This window comes from Capra hircus, chromosome 14 (assembly GCF_001704415.2).
Source record: "Capra hircus breed San Clemente chromosome 14, ASM170441v1, whole genome shotgun sequence".
NCBI lineage: Eukaryota > Metazoa > Chordata > Mammalia > Artiodactyla > Bovidae > Capra > Capra hircus.
This window is the reverse complement of record NC_030821.1, coordinates 27,113,809-27,135,546: the sequence shown is the minus strand read 5'-3', so window position 1 is coordinate 27,135,546 and position 21,738 is coordinate 27,113,809. Positions and strand designations below refer to the sequence as shown.

At 39.8% G+C, this 21,738-nt stretch overlaps 2 protein-coding genes across 3 annotated transcripts in view; one reads left to right on the top strand and one right to left on the bottom strand.

Moving 5' to 3' along the window:
* Positions 6,889-17,252, bottom strand: ENY2 (ENY2, transcription and export complex 2 subunit). 2 transcript variants are annotated; one of them, XM_018058350.1, is made up of 5 exons: positions 17,154-17,252; positions 15,667-15,743; positions 11,814-11,884; positions 10,534-10,608; positions 6,889-8,026 (listed from the first exon to the last, which is right to left on the bottom strand). In XM_018058350.1, exons 2-5 carry the CDS (start codon positions 15,732-15,734, stop codon positions 7,950-7,952), a joined length of 291 nt encoding a protein of 96 aa, XP_017913839.1. In that variant the 5' UTR covers positions 15,735-15,743; positions 17,154-17,252; the 3' UTR covers positions 6,889-7,949. The 2 variants fall into 2 exon arrangements, with proteins under 2 accessions (XP_017913839.1, XP_005689209.1); XM_005689152.3 differs by having other exon boundaries at positions 17,082-17,248.
* The window catches only part of NUDCD1 (NudC domain containing 1), a 90,662-nt gene continuing 86,243 nt past the window's right edge, over positions 17,320-21,738 (top strand). Inside the window, exon 1 of the mRNA XM_005689154.3 lies at positions 17,320-17,663. Coding sequence (XP_005689211.1) covers positions 17,546-17,663 — 118 coding nt within the window. The 5' untranslated portion in view covers positions 17,320-17,545. The remainder of the gene's footprint in view (positions 17,664-21,738) is intronic.

The following is a 21,738-nucleotide window of genomic DNA, read 5'->3' as shown; positions in this document are numbered from 1 at the left end:
AACAAGGTCTTTCTGCTTGAATTTTAACAGTGATACCACAGTTCATTTTCCAAGTTTTCTAATTGCCCTAATAATGTTCTCAATAGTTGTGTTTTGTGTGTTTACACATTGCTTTAAATACTCATGTCTCTTCATTATCTTTTAACATGGAACGGTTCCTGACTTTTGTTTCTTTCCTTTTTTCTTTTTTCAGTCTTTCATTCTTTCTTGACATTAATGTTTTCGATAAGGTCATGCCAGTTAGTTTTGAGATTGTTGTTATTTCTGGTTTAGAGTGAAACTTAGAGAAGGGTTGTGTGCTTTTCCTTAGCAAAATTCAGGTGTTCAGGTGCACACAGGCAGGAAGCCCTCAGGGTAAGTAGGTTTAATCAGGACTGCATGTGATTAGGAAAAAAAGAAGAGAGAAGTTCAGGGTCATTATAAGGGAGTTTATAAACCGTCATGGTTTATCAATAAATGGGTAGAGATAGAAATATAGAGATCAATAAAAGGGTAGAAATCAATAAGTGGGCAGAGAGGGAAGAGAGAATATGAAGGGAGTGTTGGATAATAATGATAAAAACTTCACCAATTGGCTGGAGTTCTCTACAAAGTCTCTAAAAAGTGAAAAAATTATATCAGGAACATAGGAAATGCAGCTGGTCAGTGAAAACATCTGTGCTTTTTCATGAACTAGGTCTGCTGAAAGCCCAATGCTTATGGATGGGGTAAAATATGGGAGATTGATCCCATACACAAAATTGTTTTATAAGCCCCATTACTAGGGAGAAAAGTACCAGCATATATTTAAAGACTTGTAAAAGTCTTTTACTGTAACTGACTTTATGTCGCACCTCAGAAGAGGAATGCCCATAATTCTCATTCTTTATTATGGTCCTAGCATCCTTAGCAGAAAGATGTGTTTCTGACGGTCTGTCATGTAGAACATTTAAGTAACTAATGAAGTCATATAGCTCAATAATGGTAAAACTGGGAGGAAGACCAGAGCACTCACACACACACTGTATTAGCCTTGCTGAACACTCCCCAAATCACATGATGTGTGTGTGCATGCATGCTTTCTTTCCAACGCTATGGACTGTAGCCTGCCAGGCTCCTCTGTCCATAGAATTCTCCGGGCAAGAATACAGGAGTGGGTTACCATTCCCTTCTCCAGGGGATCTTCCCTCTCAGGGATCCTATCATCTCTTTACAGCCCCTGCATTGGCAGGCGGGTTCTTTACCACTAGCGCCATCTGTTGTTTATTTGTTCAGTCGTGTCTAACTCTTTGCAACCCTGTGGACTGCAGCACGCCAGGCTTCCCTGTCCTTCGCCATCTTCTGGAGATCATTCAAACTCATGTCCATTGAGTCGGTGATGCCATCCAACTGTCTCATCCTCTGTCATCCCCTTCTCCTGCCTTCAAACTTTTCCAGCATCGGGGTCTTTTCTAATGAGTCTGCCCTTTACAACAGGTGGCCAAAATATTGGAGCTTGAGCTTGAGCTTCAGCATCAGTCCTTCCATAGAATATTCAGGGTCAGTTTCCTTTAGGATGGGCTGGTTGGATCTCCTTGCACTCCAAGGGACTCTCAAGAGTCTTCTCCAACACCACAGTTCAAACGCATCAATTCTTTGGCGCTCAGCCTTCTTTATGGTCCAGCTCTCACATCCACACATGACTAGTGGAAAAACCATACTTTAACTGGACAGACCTTTGTTGGCAAAGTGATGTCTATGCTTTTTAATATGCTGTCTAGGTTGGTCATAGCTTTTCTTCCAAGGAGCAAGCGTCTTTAATTTCATGGCTGTAGTCACCATCTGCAGTGATTTTTGAGTCCAAGAAAATGAAGTCTGTCACTATTTTCCAGTGTTTTCCCACCTGTTTGCCATGAAATGATGGGACTGGATGCCATGATCTTCACTTTTTGAATACTGAGTTTTAAGCTAGCTCTTCCAGTCCTCTTTCACCTTCATCAAGAACCTCTTTAGTTCCTCTTTGCTTTCTGCACTAAGGGTGTTGTCATATGCATATCTGAGGTTACTGATACTTCTCCCGCAATCTTGATTCCAGCTTGTGTTTCATCTAGTCCGGCATTTCACATGATTTACTCTGCATATAAGTTAAATAAGCAGGGTGACAATACACAGCCATGACGTACTCCTTTTCCTATTTGGAACCAGTCCATTGTTCCATATCCAGTTCTAATTGTTGCTTCTTGATCTGCATACAGGTTTCTCAGGAGGCAGGTTAGGTGGTCTGGTATTCCCATCTCTTTAAGAATTTTCCAGTTTGTTGTGATCCACACAGTCAAAGACTTTTTAGAATAGATAGTGAAGCACATGTTTTTCTGAAATTCTCTTGCTTTTTCTATGATCCAACGGATGTTGGCAATTTGATCTCTGGTTCCTCTGCCTTTTTGAAATCCAGCTTGAACATCTGGAAGTTCTCGGTTCTTGTACTGTTGAAGCCTAGCTTAGAGAATTTTGAGCATTACTTTGCTAGTGTGAAATGAGTACAATTGTGGAGTAGTCTGAAGATTCTTTGGCATTGCCTTTTTTGGGATTGGAATGGAAATTGACCTTTACAGTCCTGTGGCCGCTACTGAGTTTTCCAAATTTGCTGGCAGCTGTATTGCTGCCTAAGTCACCTACACATCACACAAAGTGAAAGTGAAGTCACCCAGTCATGTCCGACTCTTTGCGATCCCATGGACTCTAGTCTACCAGGCTTCTCCATCCATGGGATTTTCCAGGCAAGAGTACTGGAGTGGGTTTCCATTTCCTTCTCCAGGGGATCTTCCCAACCCAGGGATCGAACCCAGGTCTCCTGCATTGCGGCAGATGCTTTACCCCCTGAGCCACCAGGGAAGCGCATCACACAGCCTCAGTTTAATGGACATCTCTATTTCGATTACTCTATTTAGTGACTCTTATGCTGCCAAAGCCCGACTTTGATATAAGAAGCTGTCTAGGAGGAATAAATTCTTAAACCTGTACCCTCCACAAATAATTTTAGAATACAAAGGTATAAAGTAACTGGAAGGCCCTTATTATCACTTAATTCTTGTGATCCCAGGCAGAAAGCCAAAGCATTTATAAATGTGAAGAGTACCAGCTCCAGTATTAAAACCGTTTTATGAGCAACAATCCACCATGAGTGCAGATTCTATCTACCTTCATTCATTGGCTTTCTTCACTGTTATCACAAGCCAACATTCATTTGAACTATATGAGGCGCTCTCTCTCTCTCTCTCTCTCTCTATGTATATATTTGTGAATACATATACATACACACATATACATGTGTGTGTATATATATATATATATATATATATACATATATATATATATTTCTGGAGGAGGGCATGGCAACCCACTCCAGTATTCTTGCCTGTAGAATCCCATGAACAGAGGAGCCTGGCAGGCTACAGTCTATAGTGTCGCAGAGTCAGAGATTGCTGAAGTGACTTAGCACTTCATGACATGCATATATATACACACACACACACACACACACACACACATATATATAAACAAAGTTACATTGTAAGAGAAAAAAATATGCATTATTCTCCTTTAAAAGGGCTTTCTGAGAGAGGAACATAGTAATGGAAAACATGCTAGAAACTATTTATTAAGAATTTACATACTGTGCTTTTTTGATAAAATAGCTGAAATAGAACTATTTCAGTTGTGCTATCTAAATCAATTTGCTGTCTGAATTACTAAATTAGCTTCAGAAAATGATCCCAGTAAAATATCTACATTATTATTATCCCAGTAAAATAACATCTCAGTGTAGCTTCATCTTAATATATATCAGAGACACATTCTGAGGTCTTTGTATTAGGTTTTAATTCAATTGCATTATCATCTTGAAAAAGCTGACTGGCCTGGATTTGGGCCTGTTGACATGAGAACATATTTCAGTGAGCCCCAGAGAGGATCAAAATATAGGCCTCAACTGCCCCCTGGTGACTGATAAGCAGAATAACTAAATATAATTCAAAGTCTGGAATAAACAGGTTTTCTCCTTTGCCATTTATCTATTCATTTATAAGAACACATTAGGAATTCTATTATGCACTGTTATGCACTGAAGATCAAAAGATAAGTGGGATACAGATTTGTGTCACAGTAAAATCAGAGTGAAAAGATAATTTCAGCTTTCCCTGCTAAGTGCCATTATAGTGATTTTTTTCCCTCTATTCCGATCAAGGTATTATGTAGGCATTTTTGTAGGTATTCTTATGGCAATATTACTTAGAAATTCCTGAAAAATAAATGCATCTTTCTACACAAGTGTAATTCCTGTATCAACACAAATCTAGAAGACACATAGTAAATAATTACATATTTGCAGTTTTTCCTAGGGCTTCCCGGGTGACTCAGTGTAAAGAATATGCCTGCCTGCAGTGCGGGATAGGTGGAGATGCGAGGTTGATCCCTAGGTCGAGAGGATCCCACAGAGGAGTAAATTGTAACCTACTCGTGTTGTTGCGAGGAAAATCCCATGGACAGACGAGCCCGGCAGGCTACAGTCTATGGGGTTGTACAAGAGTTGGACTGAGTAACTGAACAACAGAGTTTTTCCTGGGAGTAACATGAATCTGTATTTTTTTTTTCTGATTTACCCATATTGCTTTTTATAATTATCCTACTAATAATGTTTACAGTTTAAAAAATTATTTTCATTCTCTCCAGGGTCAGCATTATCAAATCTATTAAGCAGATGAAGAAACTGAGGCAGAAGTCAGCCTTACCTGATAATTCAATGTAATAGATGAGATCACAACTCAAATTGTCTAATTGCACCTGTTAAGTTTTCTTGGCAGATTCATTCAATGATTTTTGTGTGGTTTCTGATGATAAATAGGAGGGTCTTATGAAGCCACTGAGTAACATGAGATAGCCATTTACAAGAAGGGTTAAACCACATGTTGGATCATTTCCAACATCAGCTACTGAGCAGCTGTCACAATTCTCTGGAGTTAGATGGAGTCTTTTTTCAAGTTATGTAAGTCCCATATCCAATTACAATCCCCAGCATCACCCAGGCCCAGGCTTGGCACTGCTCAACCAAACGATACGCTTGTGGTGCCAGAGCAAAGCGATTACATAAATAATTTACTTGGGTCTTCTTTAATCCTATACAAGAGAAGCTTATGGTAACCCTAATTAGTATTTTACTCACTCGGTACAGTCATGTAACAGTAATCTCCTAATGAATTTTCAACACTGAGCATGAAAGGGTGCAAAATTTTTAAAAGATGTATTCCTAATTTAACATAAATCAATGATGTGAGTCAAGATACATACAAAGTTGGTTTATTTGAAAGATATCAATGGTTCTAGATGAAAACTACAGGATAATTTCTAAGAGGTCAAAAATAAAAACCAAAAAACCTAGAGATAGTGGGGAATTTCTCAGTATTATCATTTTAAAGGTAGGCTTTTTAGTATTTTGAATTATTTTCAATTCAGCTATTTTTGTTCCATTTCAAAATATTTTCTATTTTCTTATATTTTCTTTTGACCTATTAAACTAGTATCTCTATGAGCAATTTTTTACTTGCTTTCATACACAGTATTATGAAATAGAAACGAATTGTTCAACATTTATGTACCACTTAAAATTGTTTCATTTTTGATAATTGGTAGCACACTGGTGAATATAACTATCATTGCTTTAGATCATTGCTTTATAAGAAGTGAAACAGAAAATCTTTTCAGGTAGTTTTATGATTTTGTGTGCCTTGGACTCAAACTTTCATAATTAAGTCCAGTTCGTTCAATGACTACACTTAAAATATAAACTCATCAGAAATTTCTATCTCTAGAGCATGATCCAAAAATTAACATGAATGCTTTCCTCAACTGCACTCAACCGTATTGTTACCTTCCTTTTTTGCTCCCATGTTTGTTCACTAGTTCATTCATGTGTTAATTGCTTTGTCCATTCACCCACAAGTAAATATCATACAAAATAGTCATGTTTTTTCCCCTCCAGGAGTTGCATGCTCAAGTTGGAAAACCACTGTGTTGAACTCAGAACAGGTGCTTCTCATAGAAAAAGTGGTAGGGAATTGAAACAGAGCAAGAAACATCAGAATATTCTGGTAACAAGAAGCTGAATTCGGAAAGGCAAGTAGGAATGAGTTAAGCAGGAGGGCTACCCAGTTTGGTGAATTTTCTACTGTATTAGAGATAGCAACTTGGCCCTTTTTGGGACTCTTAACCAGAGAAATAAGTAAATGGCAGTTCAAGAGGAGCCTAGGTGATATGGCTGAGCTTGAACTTTACCCACTGAGAAATTTCAAGTAGGGGAATAAAAATGACCAGGCTTGAATTTTATAGCAAGGTCACTTAGGCAGTAAAGTGGAAGATATATTGGAGGAGGCATGGAGCAACTGAAGCAAAGAAATATTAAGAGCCTACTGCAGTAATCTGGGCTTGAACTTAAGAGGGCCTAAGAAGGCAGGTAGTTGACAGTTTACAATCTTGTGACACTCAAAATGGTCTTGATTAGCAGCATGAACACTGTTAGAGAAGCCTGTATGAAATACACAATCTTGTGCGATATTCCTTACCTTCAGAATCAGTGTTTTAACAAGTTGAAGTAATCTGGTGGCTCAAATGGTAAAGAATATGCCTGCAATGCAGGACACCCAGGTTCAATCCCTGGATCGGGAAGATCCCCTGGAGAAGGGAGTGGCTACCCACTCCAGCATTGTTGCCTGGACAATCCCAGAGGAGGCTGGTGGGCTGCAGTCCATGAGGTTGCAAAGAGTCGGACACAACTGAGCAACTAACACTTTCAGGTAATCTGTATGTCTGGGAGAATCATTCAGAGAGAACAGAAACACAGTATGGGCAGTTACTAGAGGAAAAAAAATCACTCTTAGGTGTGGTCAGTTTGAGGTGTTTTATGGAACATTCAAGGAAGCTGATCCATAGCAGTTGAGTATATGGATCCTGAGGCTGGGTTGGAGATGCAGTTTACCATTTATCAACGTTAGTATCTGAAGCCATGGTCCGACCCAAGTTTCCTGGGATCTGCCCAGGAAATCATATCATTAGGCAGAGGGCCCAGAGGGAGCACTAAGAAACATCATTATTTAAAGTTCCATATAGCGAAAGGTATCCACAAGAAACAGGAGGTTCCAGTGGGAGGTCTAAACAACGTGAGAAGTGGGAAGAGGTCCAAGTGGCAGGATGGTCAACATTCTCATTTTCCAGCAGAGCTCACATAAGAACAGACAAAAGTCCATGGATTTGGCAATCTTGATGTCAGAGTAAAGCTATGGGTGGAGATTATTTCCCATTAGTTCGTTCTTGACCTTAGTATGTGGGGATGCAATTTAGTTTCTGTTTTCAAAGTTCAGATGAGTAGAGTATATGAGAGGAGCTTGGTATGGAGCCGCTTTGCAAATGTTCTCTCTTCCAGTAAGATGGTAAATTCTTTGAGGAATAAGGAAGGCACATAAAGATGAGTAAGACCCAGTCCTAACCCTCAGCGTTTATAACAAATAAGAAATAAGGTATCCATAGTACAAGATGGGACATATATTATAAAATATAGGGATTCAAAAGAGGCATATACTACATCCAAACAATCAGAAGAGGCTGCTGACTTCTCCTAAACTGTTAGTACAGAGATGTGCTTACTTAACATTTACATACTTAACACTTAAACTGTATTAATTGCTGACTTTTCTCTCAATAAATCTGATGAATTATTAATAAAGTCCCATTTATTCCAAAATCCAAGGAAACTTCAAACTCATTCATGAGATATTTATTAAAATAACACATTTAGGGAAAAAAATCAATACAATGTATACATCATTACTGAAAACTGTATACCATCATACAAAAAAGGATTTTATTTTGGGAAATCGATTCCTAATTTATGGCAAGTTTTACTTTAGAAATAAAACCACAAAACAACACAATCTAATTCAATCTTAAAGGCTGGCATGCTGAGCAAGGAATGTTCTTATTCTTTGTAGGAGTTCCTTCTTTACACTGTCAGGTACCAGGGCTGAAATATAAAATAAAAACATAAGAGTAAGATGATTCCAATTAATATTTATCAATTTGAGATCTGTATTTTATTTAGGATTACCAAGTGAAAATTTCATAACCCTCATGCTTCAATAAAAAAAAAAAAGACATCTGAGAAAATAAAATATATTTGAAATTTATTGTTTGAAAGAACTATCCAATACCTAAAAATATACTGCACATGTGAAAATTCTTTACACAAGGAATAGAAAAGGCCTTTCTGAAAGAGAGGCTGTAAAAGATTGCTAAATCTGATTCAAATGCAACTTAATAAGCCTGGTTAAAATCAAACAAAAAAAGGAGAAAGCACTCTTACAAAAACAGGGTAATCTCTCTACTATACAATTTCTTCAACTTGATAGGAAGAAGATCAGCAGGCTTACAGAAAAATGATGAAAGGAGAAGCACACAGTTCTTGAATGTCAAAAGAATTTAATCTCACAACAGAAATGAAAATTAAAACTATCATTCTGAGAGCATATTTTTACCAATCAGATTGGCTAAAATCCAAAGCTCACCAATATATGTATTGGCAGGACCGAGGGAAAACTGGCCCTGTTACATTGGCTGGTGGGAGAATAAATTGATATAGCATATTTGGGGAGATAATTTGGTGATACTGTATTGAAATAAATGCATATATCCTCTTGAATCAACAAAGATGCAAGAGCTTCAGCAACAGTTGTTTCTGTCATATGTTCATGTTTCAAATCTTGAATCATGTGACTGACTATATTATCTACTCTGAATATTAAACCAAAAATAGGGAAATGGGAGTTCCCTGGTGGCCTAGGTTAGGAGCACAGGCTTCACTACCATTTGGGCCAGGTCCATTTCCTTCTTGGGGAACTGAGATCCTAGAAGCTGCAAGGCACAGCCAAAAAAAAAAAAAAGGCGGGGGACAGGGGGGCAGGGGGGAAGCCCTGATCCTTGAAACTTAATATTAAATGTCAGTTATTAAATCTACACTATTTCCCCCCTTTCTGGCTACTAATAAATAAGGACAAGAAGGAATTAACTTTAACCTCTAATGTTATTTGCTTGAATCCAGAGGAAATGAAATCTTCATATATAGTTCAATATTTCTACAAAAAATTCCACAAATGACAGAAATCAAATAAGACAGATACTCCTCTTTATAAATTTAGTATAAACCTGCTGAGAAATAAGGACTACATAATTAAGTCCACTGGAAATGTGATCAATATGTATATTAAATATACTTTTACTCAAAATTATGATGACTGAGAACAGATCAGCTGCCTTGGGGTTACGGATGAGGTGTGACTATAAAGGAATAGCTTGAGGGAGTCTTTTAGAACGAATCTATACAGCTGTATAAAGTTCACAGAACTGACATTAAAAATGTTAATTAAAAAAATACTTTCTTAACAATAAAAAGAAAAGATTTATTTTTACTTTTCTTTTTTGCTAATTCTCTAGCAGGGGAGCTATAAGGGATTGAAATATCCAACACAAAAGCACTGAAGGAAATGCAGAGATAATTTCTACCCTGTTAACAGATTTACTTCTTAAATGTTAACAGATTAAGCATAAATTACAGAAGAAAAGTAGAAACAAAATATAGAAATTTATTTAAAAATATAAATCCCTGGGGAGGGCAATAAATACTGCCCCCTCCCCGAACTATGATTGACTGACAAAGTTCTGTTTTGAAAGATGGCTGGACAGGACCGTGGGGTGCTGCAGCTCTCTCCAGGTGGTAGCAGTTCAGGGCCTAGTATTCTCTGGCAATAATTGTAAAGTGATTTACTTTTCACACTTCAACTCTTTTTACTTTTTCTGTGTGAGGAAACTATGAATGGGTTATCTAGTTTACCTGCTTCCACTTGTAACTACAACCACCCCCTACCGCCTTCCTCGAATGAAAATAATCTAGTTACACCTAATTACTGCATAGAGACTTAACATATTTCCGCTGTTTCTTTTGGTTTCTCTTAACAAGGAATTAGAGAAATTAAGAAGGCAGCTGAAGTGTGAGTCTTAAACAAGAATTACCCAATCAAGAAGTTACTTATGGAGCTACCAGATTCTTAATTAGACATCCAAGAAGACAACTTTGTTTATTTTTAATAAGGAAAGCGAGCAATGACTCAGGGGCTGGTGTAAAATGCTGAACTATGACACATAAGGCTAAACTTAACAAATCCTAGCTTCCGGTAATATTTGCCTCTAAAAAAATCCCAAGTTTTAGAAATTATCTGGTTTAACAACCATATCAACTTACATGTGTATATTGTTTTAAGAGTACAAAACATTTTATACCTGGTTTGTTACTCAAAACTGTGCAAGAAAGTTGGCGAGACAACTATAACTCTTCCCAAAGAGAAGATGTAAGTATACCCACATAATTTTAGAAAGAGTGCTTTTCCTTGTTAAAAAAAGAGAAAACCTGAACCAGCAAAAGAGAAAGCAAATCATGTCTTAGCCCACATTTCCTTTCACACAATTTGTATTCCTTACCTCTGCCTTTTGGTGTGATTTCAGCCACCAAGTCATCAACAGTAACGTGTTCTAGTCCCTTTTCTTTAATTACCTCTTATGCAAAAGCAAAAAACAAATCATATCATTTAAAATCATTATCTGTAAGAAAGATTTTCATAGAGGAAGGGTTAAGATCATGTTTTTAGAGTCCAGACTGGTCTTTAAAAAAAAAAAAAAAAAAAGAGGATACTTCTCTTTTTCGTTCTAATGAAGATTTAGTTCAACCTTAAACACAGCATGTATTCACCAGATTCAAAACGTAAGACAAATCGTTGTAATAAGTAGAATGAATTTGAACTGTAAATTCAAATTGCCCAAAATTAAAATATGGAACAACTCCTTTGCTCCTTTCTCTTCTCTATGCTGGACCAAGAGGAGGAGGAGGAGGAGGAAAGGAGTTAACACTTACTGGACCCCTATTAAGTGCTGGGTGCTTTGCAATATTTAATATTCACAATTATCTAATGGCCTGGGCATTTTTCCCACTTTGAAAGTGAGGCAAGTGACGCTTAAAAATTAAATAACTCATTCAAACACGACTTGAAATCCAGCTCCAGTCTTACACAAAGGTCTATTTGAGCTTGAAGTCTACGCTTTTGTTAATCTGGCACATTGCCCTCTTTGGATTAATGATATAAAGTCTCTATTATCATTTGTAGAAACCATTACAATGAGAATTCATTATAAATCTCCAGAATTCCATCATGCCAAAAGCTGAGCCAGAAAGGACAGAGGCTCACCTTAGTGACTTGTGGAATCTAGCTAATGGCATCATCATCAATACCCAGTAATTTAACAAGCTTCCATTTTATAATTTAAAAAATATAAGTAATTTTCTAAGAGCTTTTATAGATGATTTTTTTCAAAAATAACACTGTTAAAGACAGGAGATAAAATTTCTATAAGTCTGCCAGCCATAACATGCTTAACATGTTATTAAGAAAAACTGACTAGGAATCACTAATGTTTCACTTCCAGTAGGCACACTGAGAAAGGTGGGATATTTCATGCCAGAGGAAATCTTGCCTCAATTGTTTTAAGAGAAACACAAAGAAACATTTCTAAAATTTAAGAACAGGTATACATATGATCACTCAGTGCAAGCAGTCTATACCACATGATTCAATTTTCTATTTGTGTAAAACTATGCTTGAGCACTCAATACATTTTAAAATACTGATTATAATTCACTAGTGAATTTCAGACCCACACAGTTGAGAGCAATGGAATTAGCTTATCTTCTAAATCAAACTGATTACCTTTACAGTGTGCCTTCAACTGATCCTTCCAGCCACATTCAATTAATTTAGCTCGCAGCAACTCTTTGAGGCTGTTGAAAAAGAAGTGTTTCCAAATTAAACTACAGCAGCGTACAGTATCTTAGACAGGAATGTTTGAAGCAAAGCTTCACTGTTCAATGAAAAATCCCCTGCCTTCTGGTTACAAAACTTTTAATTTAAACATGGCCTAATCTTGGTTCTATCACTAAAAAGTTCTTTGATCTTATGTGAGTCATTTAAATGCTGAGCTTCATTTTCATCATCAATAAAATTCAGTCAAGTGGATGGGACACAATACTTCTTAAGAAACCCTACTTCGGCCTTCTTAACACACTTTCTACTTCCCTCCACCAACAGGAATATTGTGGGTTTTGTACAACTTCAAAAGGATATTAGTTGAGTTTGAAGCAGCTTGTACTTTTGAAAGCTTTAAACCCCAGAATCCATTCTTTAACTACAAACTCTTAACTGTTAATTATCTTACTGCCCCATTATATCTCAACCATATAGATTCCCCCCTCCCTTTTTCTTATTACCCTTCTAAATTGTACATTAGCTATGTTATATGTTAGTAGCTCAGTCATGTCATGTCGGGCTCTCTGTGACCCCATGGACTGTAGCCTGCCAGGCTCCTCTGTCCATGGAATTCTCCAGGCAACAATACTGGAGTGGATAGCCATTCCTTTCTCCAGGGGATCTTCGCAACCCAGGGTTCGAATCCGCGTCTTCTGTGTTGCAGGCAGATTCTTTACCATCTGAGCCACCAGGGAAGAACTTTAGTTACTACATTAACTATGGTATTTCATTAATTCTAAGTCTGTACTTTCCCATATTTTAACAATCCAGTCATTGGCCTATCATAATTTAATTGGCAGTATTTTCTTTTCTTAATGGTTAAAAAAATAATGGTATGTATTAAAACTGATGACATCATGGGTGCAAAAAACCTACTGCAAAACCTACTGTTATAAAGCCTCAATCTTCATCCTAAATCATCTCATTTCTCAGCTTAAACATGTCGAGTCACAAGCCAAACTGCTTCTTTTTCAATATTCCTAACATCCACTACATGACAATTCCATCTTGATGTTTAATTAAGTCACTTAATCTTAATAGGGCCAAAACCCAACTCTTGCTTCTCTTCCACCTCAAGCTGTTCTTACCAGAAAGGCAACTCCATTCATCTTGGTGCTCAGGCTAGAAACCCTGGCCGCCGCCTTCACTCAGTAATTTTGATAACACTAATATCCAATCTATAAGCACATCCTACTGGTTCCAGTTTTTAAATATACCCCTGAAATTCAAATGCTTTTCACCACCTCTGCCATTACTAGCTAGTCTGAGCCACCATCTTCTCTTGACTGACTGCTGCCACAGCCTGCTGACTTGTTCCCCTGCCACTTCCCCTGTGCACTTCCTTCTCCTCTCCCTGCTCAAAACCCTCCAGGGAACTCCCGGTTTACCCAAAATGCAATTTCCAGTCTTTACTAGAGCCTAGGAGACCCTGCGTGGTTTGCCCCCTCCCCGGCGATGTCTCTGACCTTACTGTTTCTCTCCCTTACCCAACTGACTCAGTCTCAGTGGCTTCCATGGGTTCCTCAAAAGGCCAGGCAAGGAATGTCCTGGCAGTGCAGTTATTAGCACGCAGTGCTTTCACTGCAGGGCCCTGGGTTCCATCCCGGACGAAGGACTGAGGTCCCAAAGGCATGTGAAACGTGGCCAAAGAAAAAGAAAAAAGCCAGGCAAGCTGTCTCAGGACCATGGCAATGAGTCTCCCCACTCCCTCAAATCTTTCTGATCTCTTTATCAGTGAGGTCCACTCTTTTTCCTTTCTATAACACACCTGACTATTCTCTGCTTTATTTTTCCTCTAGAACTCCTCACCATCTGACACACTGCACATGTATTTTCTGTCTCCTTCCATTAGAATGTAAGCAGTATAAAAGAACAGGCTTCATTTTGTTCGCTATTGTATCTTCAGACCTTAACAGGACATGGCAAATGGTAGAAACTCAGTAACTTAAAGCTACGTGAATGAAGACAAATGAAAAACAATAATACATAATCCCCTACAGCCATTACTGGCAATACTATCCTCTTGGTTTCCCAAGGCACTGTTCTAGAGGCTTTCTTCTTCCTCATTCCTCATATCAAGGGTTGTTGATTTTACTTAAAAAAAAACAAACAAACTGTAAGTTCTTTCCTTTTTTGCCATTTTACTTTTCGCCTGATATTATCTTCTCAATCTATCTTTAGTCCTTCAAATCTCCTTCACACTGCCAAAATAACATTCCTAAAGTGTAACACGATCTAGTCAGCCTCTTAAAATTTTTTAATGCCTCCCACCACCAAAGGATAAGTCAACAAATGTTTTTGCAAACCTACCACCTATTTTTCTGCCATTTCTTTGACAGCAAAAACACTCTACAACTCTGGTGTAAGAAATCTGGGTAGGGGCTCTAGCAATGGAAATGTGAGCTAGGCAAGGTGGATCATGAATGGCCTATTACTGAACAAGGATGTAACCAAGTTAAGTACATTGCTGAAACTACTAGGAGAAAGATAGTTTTAGCTGGAGATGTAAATTTTGAGCTCCTAATTCCTGCCACCTTGTGCGTAGTGCCTTCTGGAAAATAAAGCCAACAGAGGAAAGCAGATATGAGACAGGAAGATAAAGACATATTCTTGGTGACAATTTTTGAGAGACTCGACCCAGTGGTGCCTGAAGCACCTTCAAACCCTAGACTTTCAGTTACACGATATTATACATTTCCATTAGTTGAGCTAGTTTCTCATCCTTTTTAATGGAAAGATTTCTGATTATACAAAAACCACATTTCTCCTGTCCACTGTCTTTCACATTTTAATTGCACAGTTCTCCCAGAATATTATCATATTAGAACAAATTTCTTTGACTTTGCATATTTGTTTCCATCTGCCCAGACTGTCCTTTCTCTTTTACTGTGCTGGGGAACCACTAATTCGTCTCTCCCAGGTGACGTAACACTTCCACCATTCTGGAAGACTTCACCATTCTGGGAGACTTCACTGATCATCTTAATCTCCAGGTAGAAACTGAAAGTTCCCTCTTAGGTTTCTCTCATACAATTTATCACCCTGCTCCTGGAAGCCTTTTTTGATTCTTTAGCCTCTCCTCTGCACTTTCAAACCTGTTCATTCCTCAGATGTTTACTTGGCCAATTATGAGCTAGCTATGATGCTGGGTATAGTTTCTGCTGTGGAGAAACCCAGATTCTACTTATACAAACTAGCAAAGTAGGCCAGTATAATACAAAGTGATTAAATGCTATGATAGAACAAGGTATTTGGGAATTAACAGATTCCTAGAAGAGATGATATTTAAGTTAAAACCTGACAATGAGCATCGAATTAGCTAAAGGTGGGGGGAAAGAAGAATATTTCAGAGAGTAAAAATAGCAAATGCACTCTGAGGATATGAGAGCTTAGTAACTGAAACTGGTTCCATTATGTAGACTCTCTTAAAAACTGGGCAACATTTTATCTCCAACAGCAGTTATTTGGGTATGTATTTTTCTTCTCCTTTAGTTTATACATTTTTTGAGAGAGAGTCATTTCCTGTTCATCTTTGTATATACATGATTCACTTCCTTCCAAGTCTTGCCATATTTAACAGACCTAAACATTTTTTTTTAAATTGATGTTAGGAATTGACGTTTTGGATAATCTCAATTTTCTGTAATTATTTCTACTAACATCAGTATTGTTACTTGGTAACTAGATTCTTTGTAATATAACAAAATTATAGTTTAAAGATGTTAAATGTAGTTTATTAACACAATCTATTACTCACCGTTCTCTTTCTCCAGTTTCTATCAACTTTTGGTTAATCGCTGCTCTCATCTGCGCATCTTTGTTCATCTTGCTAACCTGAACATCAACATGTATTTTCAGATATAGAACACTTACAAAGCATTGTCTTCTAAATCCTCTAGGCTAGCACCTCAACACAGGTAACATTCTATCAACTGAAGGGGTGATAAATTTCAACAATGTGTTGACAATGTCATTACTCTCAATATTATTTACTGTTTCCCAAGAAGTCATAATGATGAACTTTACAATTCCCCTCCCATGTACCCTTCATTAATAAGTCTTTGGATAACAACAATTACTGTACATTTATTAAATGCATATGTGCCTGGCACTGAACTAATGGGTTCTTATCTCATTTAATTCCCAGATCTTATTCTTTTATGTAAGTAGTATTAACACAGTTTATATTTTACAGGTGAGGAAACTGAGGAACCAAGATAGAAAAATGAACTCAGATACTGTGACCCCTGTTAATCATTTCTGCCTCTTAACTAAATGCATTCAAAATTTGGGGGAAGCTATATAACCTAAATATCAATAAAAGATTAAGTACGGTTGGTGACAAAATTTCCAGATAAGGCTCTTAAGCGCTTTACTTTTCACTAGGATGTACAGAATTCCAACCGCCAAACTAGCTGTGTGTGGGTGTGTATGTTCTTTATCAAAACTTGCAGGTTGGGATAAAGAAAAAAGAAATCTCAAATAAATTTCCTAACTTAGAAAATCCTCAATTTTCAGTAAAAACAAACAACCAAAACGGTGTAAAAGTAAGAGGAAGGTTAAGTTGTAAAACGTGGAATAAGCCAACGTTACCCTACTTATCTGGGCTTATCTGTCACTAACTTGAGAACTTTTGTTGTCTCCCAATTCGCCGCCTATAAGAAAACTGAGAGTGGCGGTGAGTTTTCAGAGTTGTGTTTTTTTAAAAATGCAACAGGAAAAAGGAGAGGTTGAGAAAGAACTAGTATATGTTTGCTTTTGCAGTTGCAGGCTAACATTTCAAAATAACACTAAGACCTCCAGTCAGTACCTTCCCTAGAACACTGAACTTGATTTTGCCTTCGTCCCGACACTACGGATAGTGACCTTGGACAAGTCAGTTCTTAAAAGGCCTCAGTTTTCTCACTTGTAAAACAAGGGCGCTAGGGGATCCCTCCCAGTTCAGACGTTCTTTGGGAAAATAGAATAGGGCGGAGACAGCGGGAGAGGCGGGAGGGGAGGAGCCAGAAAACAAAGCGAAGACTGGCTTCAGGCCAACTCCGGTAGCACGCCCTGTCGGAGAGCCCTACAGGCCCGCGAGCGCGGGTCGGGGAAGCTAACGAAAGACAGCACATCGAAAGGAGCCTGGGCTGGGCCCGGGTCCCGGCCCTGAGGACCACGGGCATAGCTCACCACCATCACCGCGGGCGAGGGCCGTCCCTTCCCAGCGACGAAATGACCCTTGCGCTGACGACCGTTACCTACCACACTCTTCGGCTGCCCGGACCTAGACCCTCAGTAGCTCGGGCACCTAAGCACACAGAAAGCTAGCACACGCATTTCCGGGGCGGGGTCTCGCCACCCTGCCTATAAAGTGAGAATTTAACCAGCGCGGGCCGCCTCCTTGTCGCTCAGCCTTCTGGGTAAGAGAGTCCAGATCCTTCTGTCGTACGAGCATTGAGTTCCCGAAAGACTACATATCCCAGCATGCATCAGAGGCAACTTTCTCGTGGGCACTACATTTCCCAGACGGCAGGCTACACCGCAGTGTTTTCTGGGGTGAGAACCACGCCGCCTCCAAGCCACAGTGCTACCAGGGAAGCGCGGACCTTTCAACGAGAGCTTTACTAATTCTCACGCTGCGCCCCTGGAAGGCGATGGAGGTGGCTGCTAATTGCTCCCTGCGGGTGAAGAGACCTCTGCTGGATCCCCGCTTCGAGGGTTACAAGCTCTCCCTCGAGCCGCTGCCCTCTTACCAGCTGGAACTTGACGCAGGTGAGAAGCGGCGGCACCCTCTCGCACTCGGTTCCGTTCACCTTTCGGTTTCCTTCGGCGCGACCCATCCTGCATTTTCCTCTTTTTTGACTTCGGTTAGCCAGGCGACTGTGGCTTTCCTCACGGTCCAGCCTGGCTGGGTTTTACCGTGGCTTTCTCTGGAGAACGACGCCTATCCCAGACCCCCAAGGGAGCCGCCTTCGAGTGGCTCTGGCGTAGCAGGACCGTGGGTTCCGCCCTCAGCTCTGCTGCCCGGGCTCCGAGAGCCGGCCTGGGGTACTGTCTAGGCCACGCCGCCTGTCGGTCCTGGTCTGATCCCTGCTGCAGAGAGTGCTCAGGACAGGCTTTGCTGTTGGAGCATCCTCTGTGTGCGTTGAGAAGCCACACCTCTTTGGAAGATCTGCTCTTGTACTCTGGCTGAGACCCAGTTCTTATAAGAGAAACTCTATTGCAGTTATAGGCTGTCAGATTGAGGACTGTCGTAGATTACAGCTCGAGAAAAAATTGGAGACCAGTTGGTTTAGTACCCACACTTCTACTACTTTTTTGTTTATCTGTCGGTGGCGGGAATAATCATCCGTGTTTTTACAATGTAACGAGTGGCATTTTTGTTGACGATAAAGAGCCCAGAAATTGCATTTTTAATACACAGCCCTGCTGATTCTGATTCATGTTGTCAGTGGATCACACTTTGAGCGATAGAGTTAATAGGTTTTATAGTATCAAGTAAGTGTTTATTCATTTAATGTATAAATTATACCAACTCAGCAACCTCTCGAGAGCCTGTTTTATGTTACATGCTGATACAATCAAGATGAATATGATACAGTAATGTAAAGTTGCTATTGTCTAGCTAGGAAGAAAGATATAAGCCGATAATTACAAGAGGATGTGGTAAGGCAGTGATCAGGATATGTACAGAACAGTGATGGTGTCTCCATGTTTCTCAATCCAGCCAGAGACATCTAGGAAAGCTTCCAGATGAGGGAGTTGATATCTCAGTTGGGCTTTAAAGAATAGGTAGGAGTTGATCTGGGTAAGAGAAAATGAGCTTGCTGTTTCTTTTCATTCCCTTTCTCCCACCTTACATAAATAAATGATAACTCCATGTTAATTAGCCTTGCATTAAAAAACCACCTCAAAACTCAGTGGCTCAAAACAGTAAGCAGTTATTAGTGCTTATAAGTCTACAGGTTAGCTAGGTGGTTCTAGTCATGACTTGGCTTTCTCATACATTTGCGGTTCTCTGGCTATAGGCTGCTGTAAGATGGTTTCAGATGCTCTCCTCTTGGTTTTCCTCCATGTGGTCTCTCATCCAGCAGGCTGCCACAGGCTTATTCCAAGAGACAAGCAGTGCACAAGAGTTTTTTCAGGCTCTGCTCTCAGTAAGTTTGCTGTTGTTCCACTGGCCAAAGCAAGTAGTATAATCAAGCACAGAGTGGGTATGTATGGGAAGACTTCTAATGCAGGTCGACATAGTCGTTTGTGCTTTAGTCATCTTTGGTGTATTTCTTGTTTTGTTTTGTTTTTAATCTCTACAGGGAAAGAGCAAATTAGCCAAGATCAGCAGATCAGCAGTGGTCAGGCTCTCGCCCCACGACCTCTCGCTCTTGCCCCACGTTTTGTGAATACGTAGTTATGTAACAGCTGAGATCATTTATTGTACTGTGCACGTTCAGTGCCCCGTATAAGCACCACCTGAGAAGCCTTTGCGGCTGCGTTATAGCTGTGTCCACTGGGTCAACCATGAGAGGAGAAAATAGTGTGTCTGTTTCTATGGCTGCTGTGCCAGTCAGGAGACAGTAAACGTGTCTGCCATTCCTACAACTCCTTGAGTTTTCTTCCATCATCCCTGCTCATGCCTTGCCTACCATGGTTCAACAGTGTGCACAGTGAGGGACAGTGAGATAATCTCCTATTCAATTTCTCAGCAAAGCCTGTCAACTCAAGATCTTGTCTTCTCCATGCCTCTACCCTGGTCCAAATCATTGATATCTGTCACCTGAACTATAGTACCTTGCTGACGAGTCTTCCTGCTTTCGATTTTGGGCACCTTCATTCCATTCTCTTTAAGGCAGTGCTTGTTATAGTTTTTAATTCTTTGTTTATTTGATATCTGTTTCCTCCACTAGAGGAAATTTCTCTTTTGCTCAGTGCTCACTCTGTAGAGACAGTGGTTGGCATAGTTGATACTCAGTACATTGAATGAAGAAGAGAAGTTATTGAGGTCATTCCATTCCTGGGAAAGCCTGAGCAAAGGGGAAACAATTAGACTCTATGAAGGGCACTACTGCAGTGCTGTTTTGCAGGAGCAAAAAAATCTGCTGGAAGAGTGAGAAGATTTAGATAGGTGAAGGCACTTTTTATCTTTGGCTTTTTTTTATCCTGTGAGTCAGTGTTTCCCAGACTTTTCCATGGGCAATTACAAAGTAAAGCTCAGCTCTCTTAGATTTACCAGCTTTTTAATTTCCTTAGTGGAGCTGTTTCTTTAAAACTGTCATGTCCTCACCCACCTTTTCATAATCAGAAGGATATTTTGACATGAAAAAAGCAGGAAGCAAACTGTCACAATAAATATTCCTCTTTATTGTACATTGTGAAAAAACTAAGATATTCTTTTTCTCCCTCATTTCACCAGTATTGGTCTTAGATTATTGTTTGGGATGCACAGGTGGAGGTGATGAGATGTCATTTACATTAGTGTCTTAAGTAGAGAAGGGAAATCGCTAACTTGGGGATTGAATAGTTTACTCTTTGGGGCTTCCCCCGTGGCTTGGAGGCAAAGAATCTGCCTGCCAATGCAGGAGACATGGGTTCAATCCCTGGGTCGGGAAGATCCCCTGAAGGAGGAAATGATAACTGACTCTAGTATTCTTGCCTGGGAAATCACATGGACAGAGGCACCTGGCAGGCTACAGTCCATGGGTTTGCAAAAGAATCGAACACATCTTAGCAACTAAACCACAACAAGCTCACTCCTAGGCTCTGGGAGATTGAGTTTGGACGATGAGGGGAGTGGAGACAGGGAGACCAGTTTGGAGGCTTTGCAGTAGTTCACATGACGAGCTTTCATTAAGAATTACTTGAGGACGATGAAGAAGAGGTTAATTCTTTTAAAAACTGCCATTTTTAGAGAGAGTGTTAGATGATTGAGCTGCTCCTCCTGATGGTTTGATTTCTTTTATAACCAGCCCAGGGGGTTCATATTAATGCAACAAACTGTTGGCAGGCACCTGTGGTGTGTGAAGCTCTGCAGTTGGGATGTGAGAATGAAGTTGCAGTGTCTGGACTCGAAGAGCTCAGAGCATTGAGTTTTATTCTCTTGTCTTATGTGTTGTTCAGTTCAGCTCAGTCGTGTCCGACTCTTTGCAACCCCATGAATCGCAGCACGCCAAGCCTCCCTGTCCATTGTCATCTCGTGGAGTTCACTCAAACTCATGTGCATCGAGTCGGTGATGCCATCCAGCCATCTCATCCTCTGTCGTCCCCTTCTCCTCCTGCCCCCAATCCCTCCCAGCATCAGGGTCTTTTCCAATGAGTCAACTCTTGCATGAGGTGGCCAAAGTACTGGAGTTTCAGCTTCAGCATCATTCCTTCCAAAGAACACCCAGGGCTGATCTCCCTTAGAATGGATTGGTTGGATCTCCTTGCAGTCCAAGGGACTCTCAAGAGTCTTCTCCAGCATCACAGTTCAAAAGCATCAATTCTTCGGCACTCAGCCTTCTCCGCAGTCCAACTCTCACATCCATACATGACCACAGGAAAAACCATAGCCTTGGCTAGATGGACCTTTGTTGGCAAAGTAATGTCTCTGCTTTTCAATATGCTATCTAGGTTGGTCATAGCTTTTCTTCCAAGGAGTAAACATCTTTTAATTTCATGGCTGCAATCACCATCTGCAGTGATTTTGGAGCCCCCCAAAATAAAGTCTGACACTGATTCCCCATCTATTTCCCATGAGGTGATGGGACCGGATGCCATGATCTTCGTTTTCTGAATGTTGAGCTTTAAGCCAACTTTTTCACTCTCCTCTTTCACTTTCATCAAGAGGCTTTTTAGTTCCTCTTCACTTTCT

Excerpts from the sequence above, each read along its gene's own strand:
- ENY2 (XM_005689152.3), bottom strand. Across the intron at positions 11,885-15,666 it reads GAAACTGGAGAAAGAGAACG|CCTCAAAGAGTTGCTGCGAG; the intron begins GTGAGTAATAGA and ends CTTTTTCAACAG. Across the intron at positions 10,609-11,813 it reads GTTGAAGGCACACTGTAAAG|AGGTAATTAAAGAAAAGGGA; the intron begins GTAATCAGTTTG and ends CTTTTGCATAAG.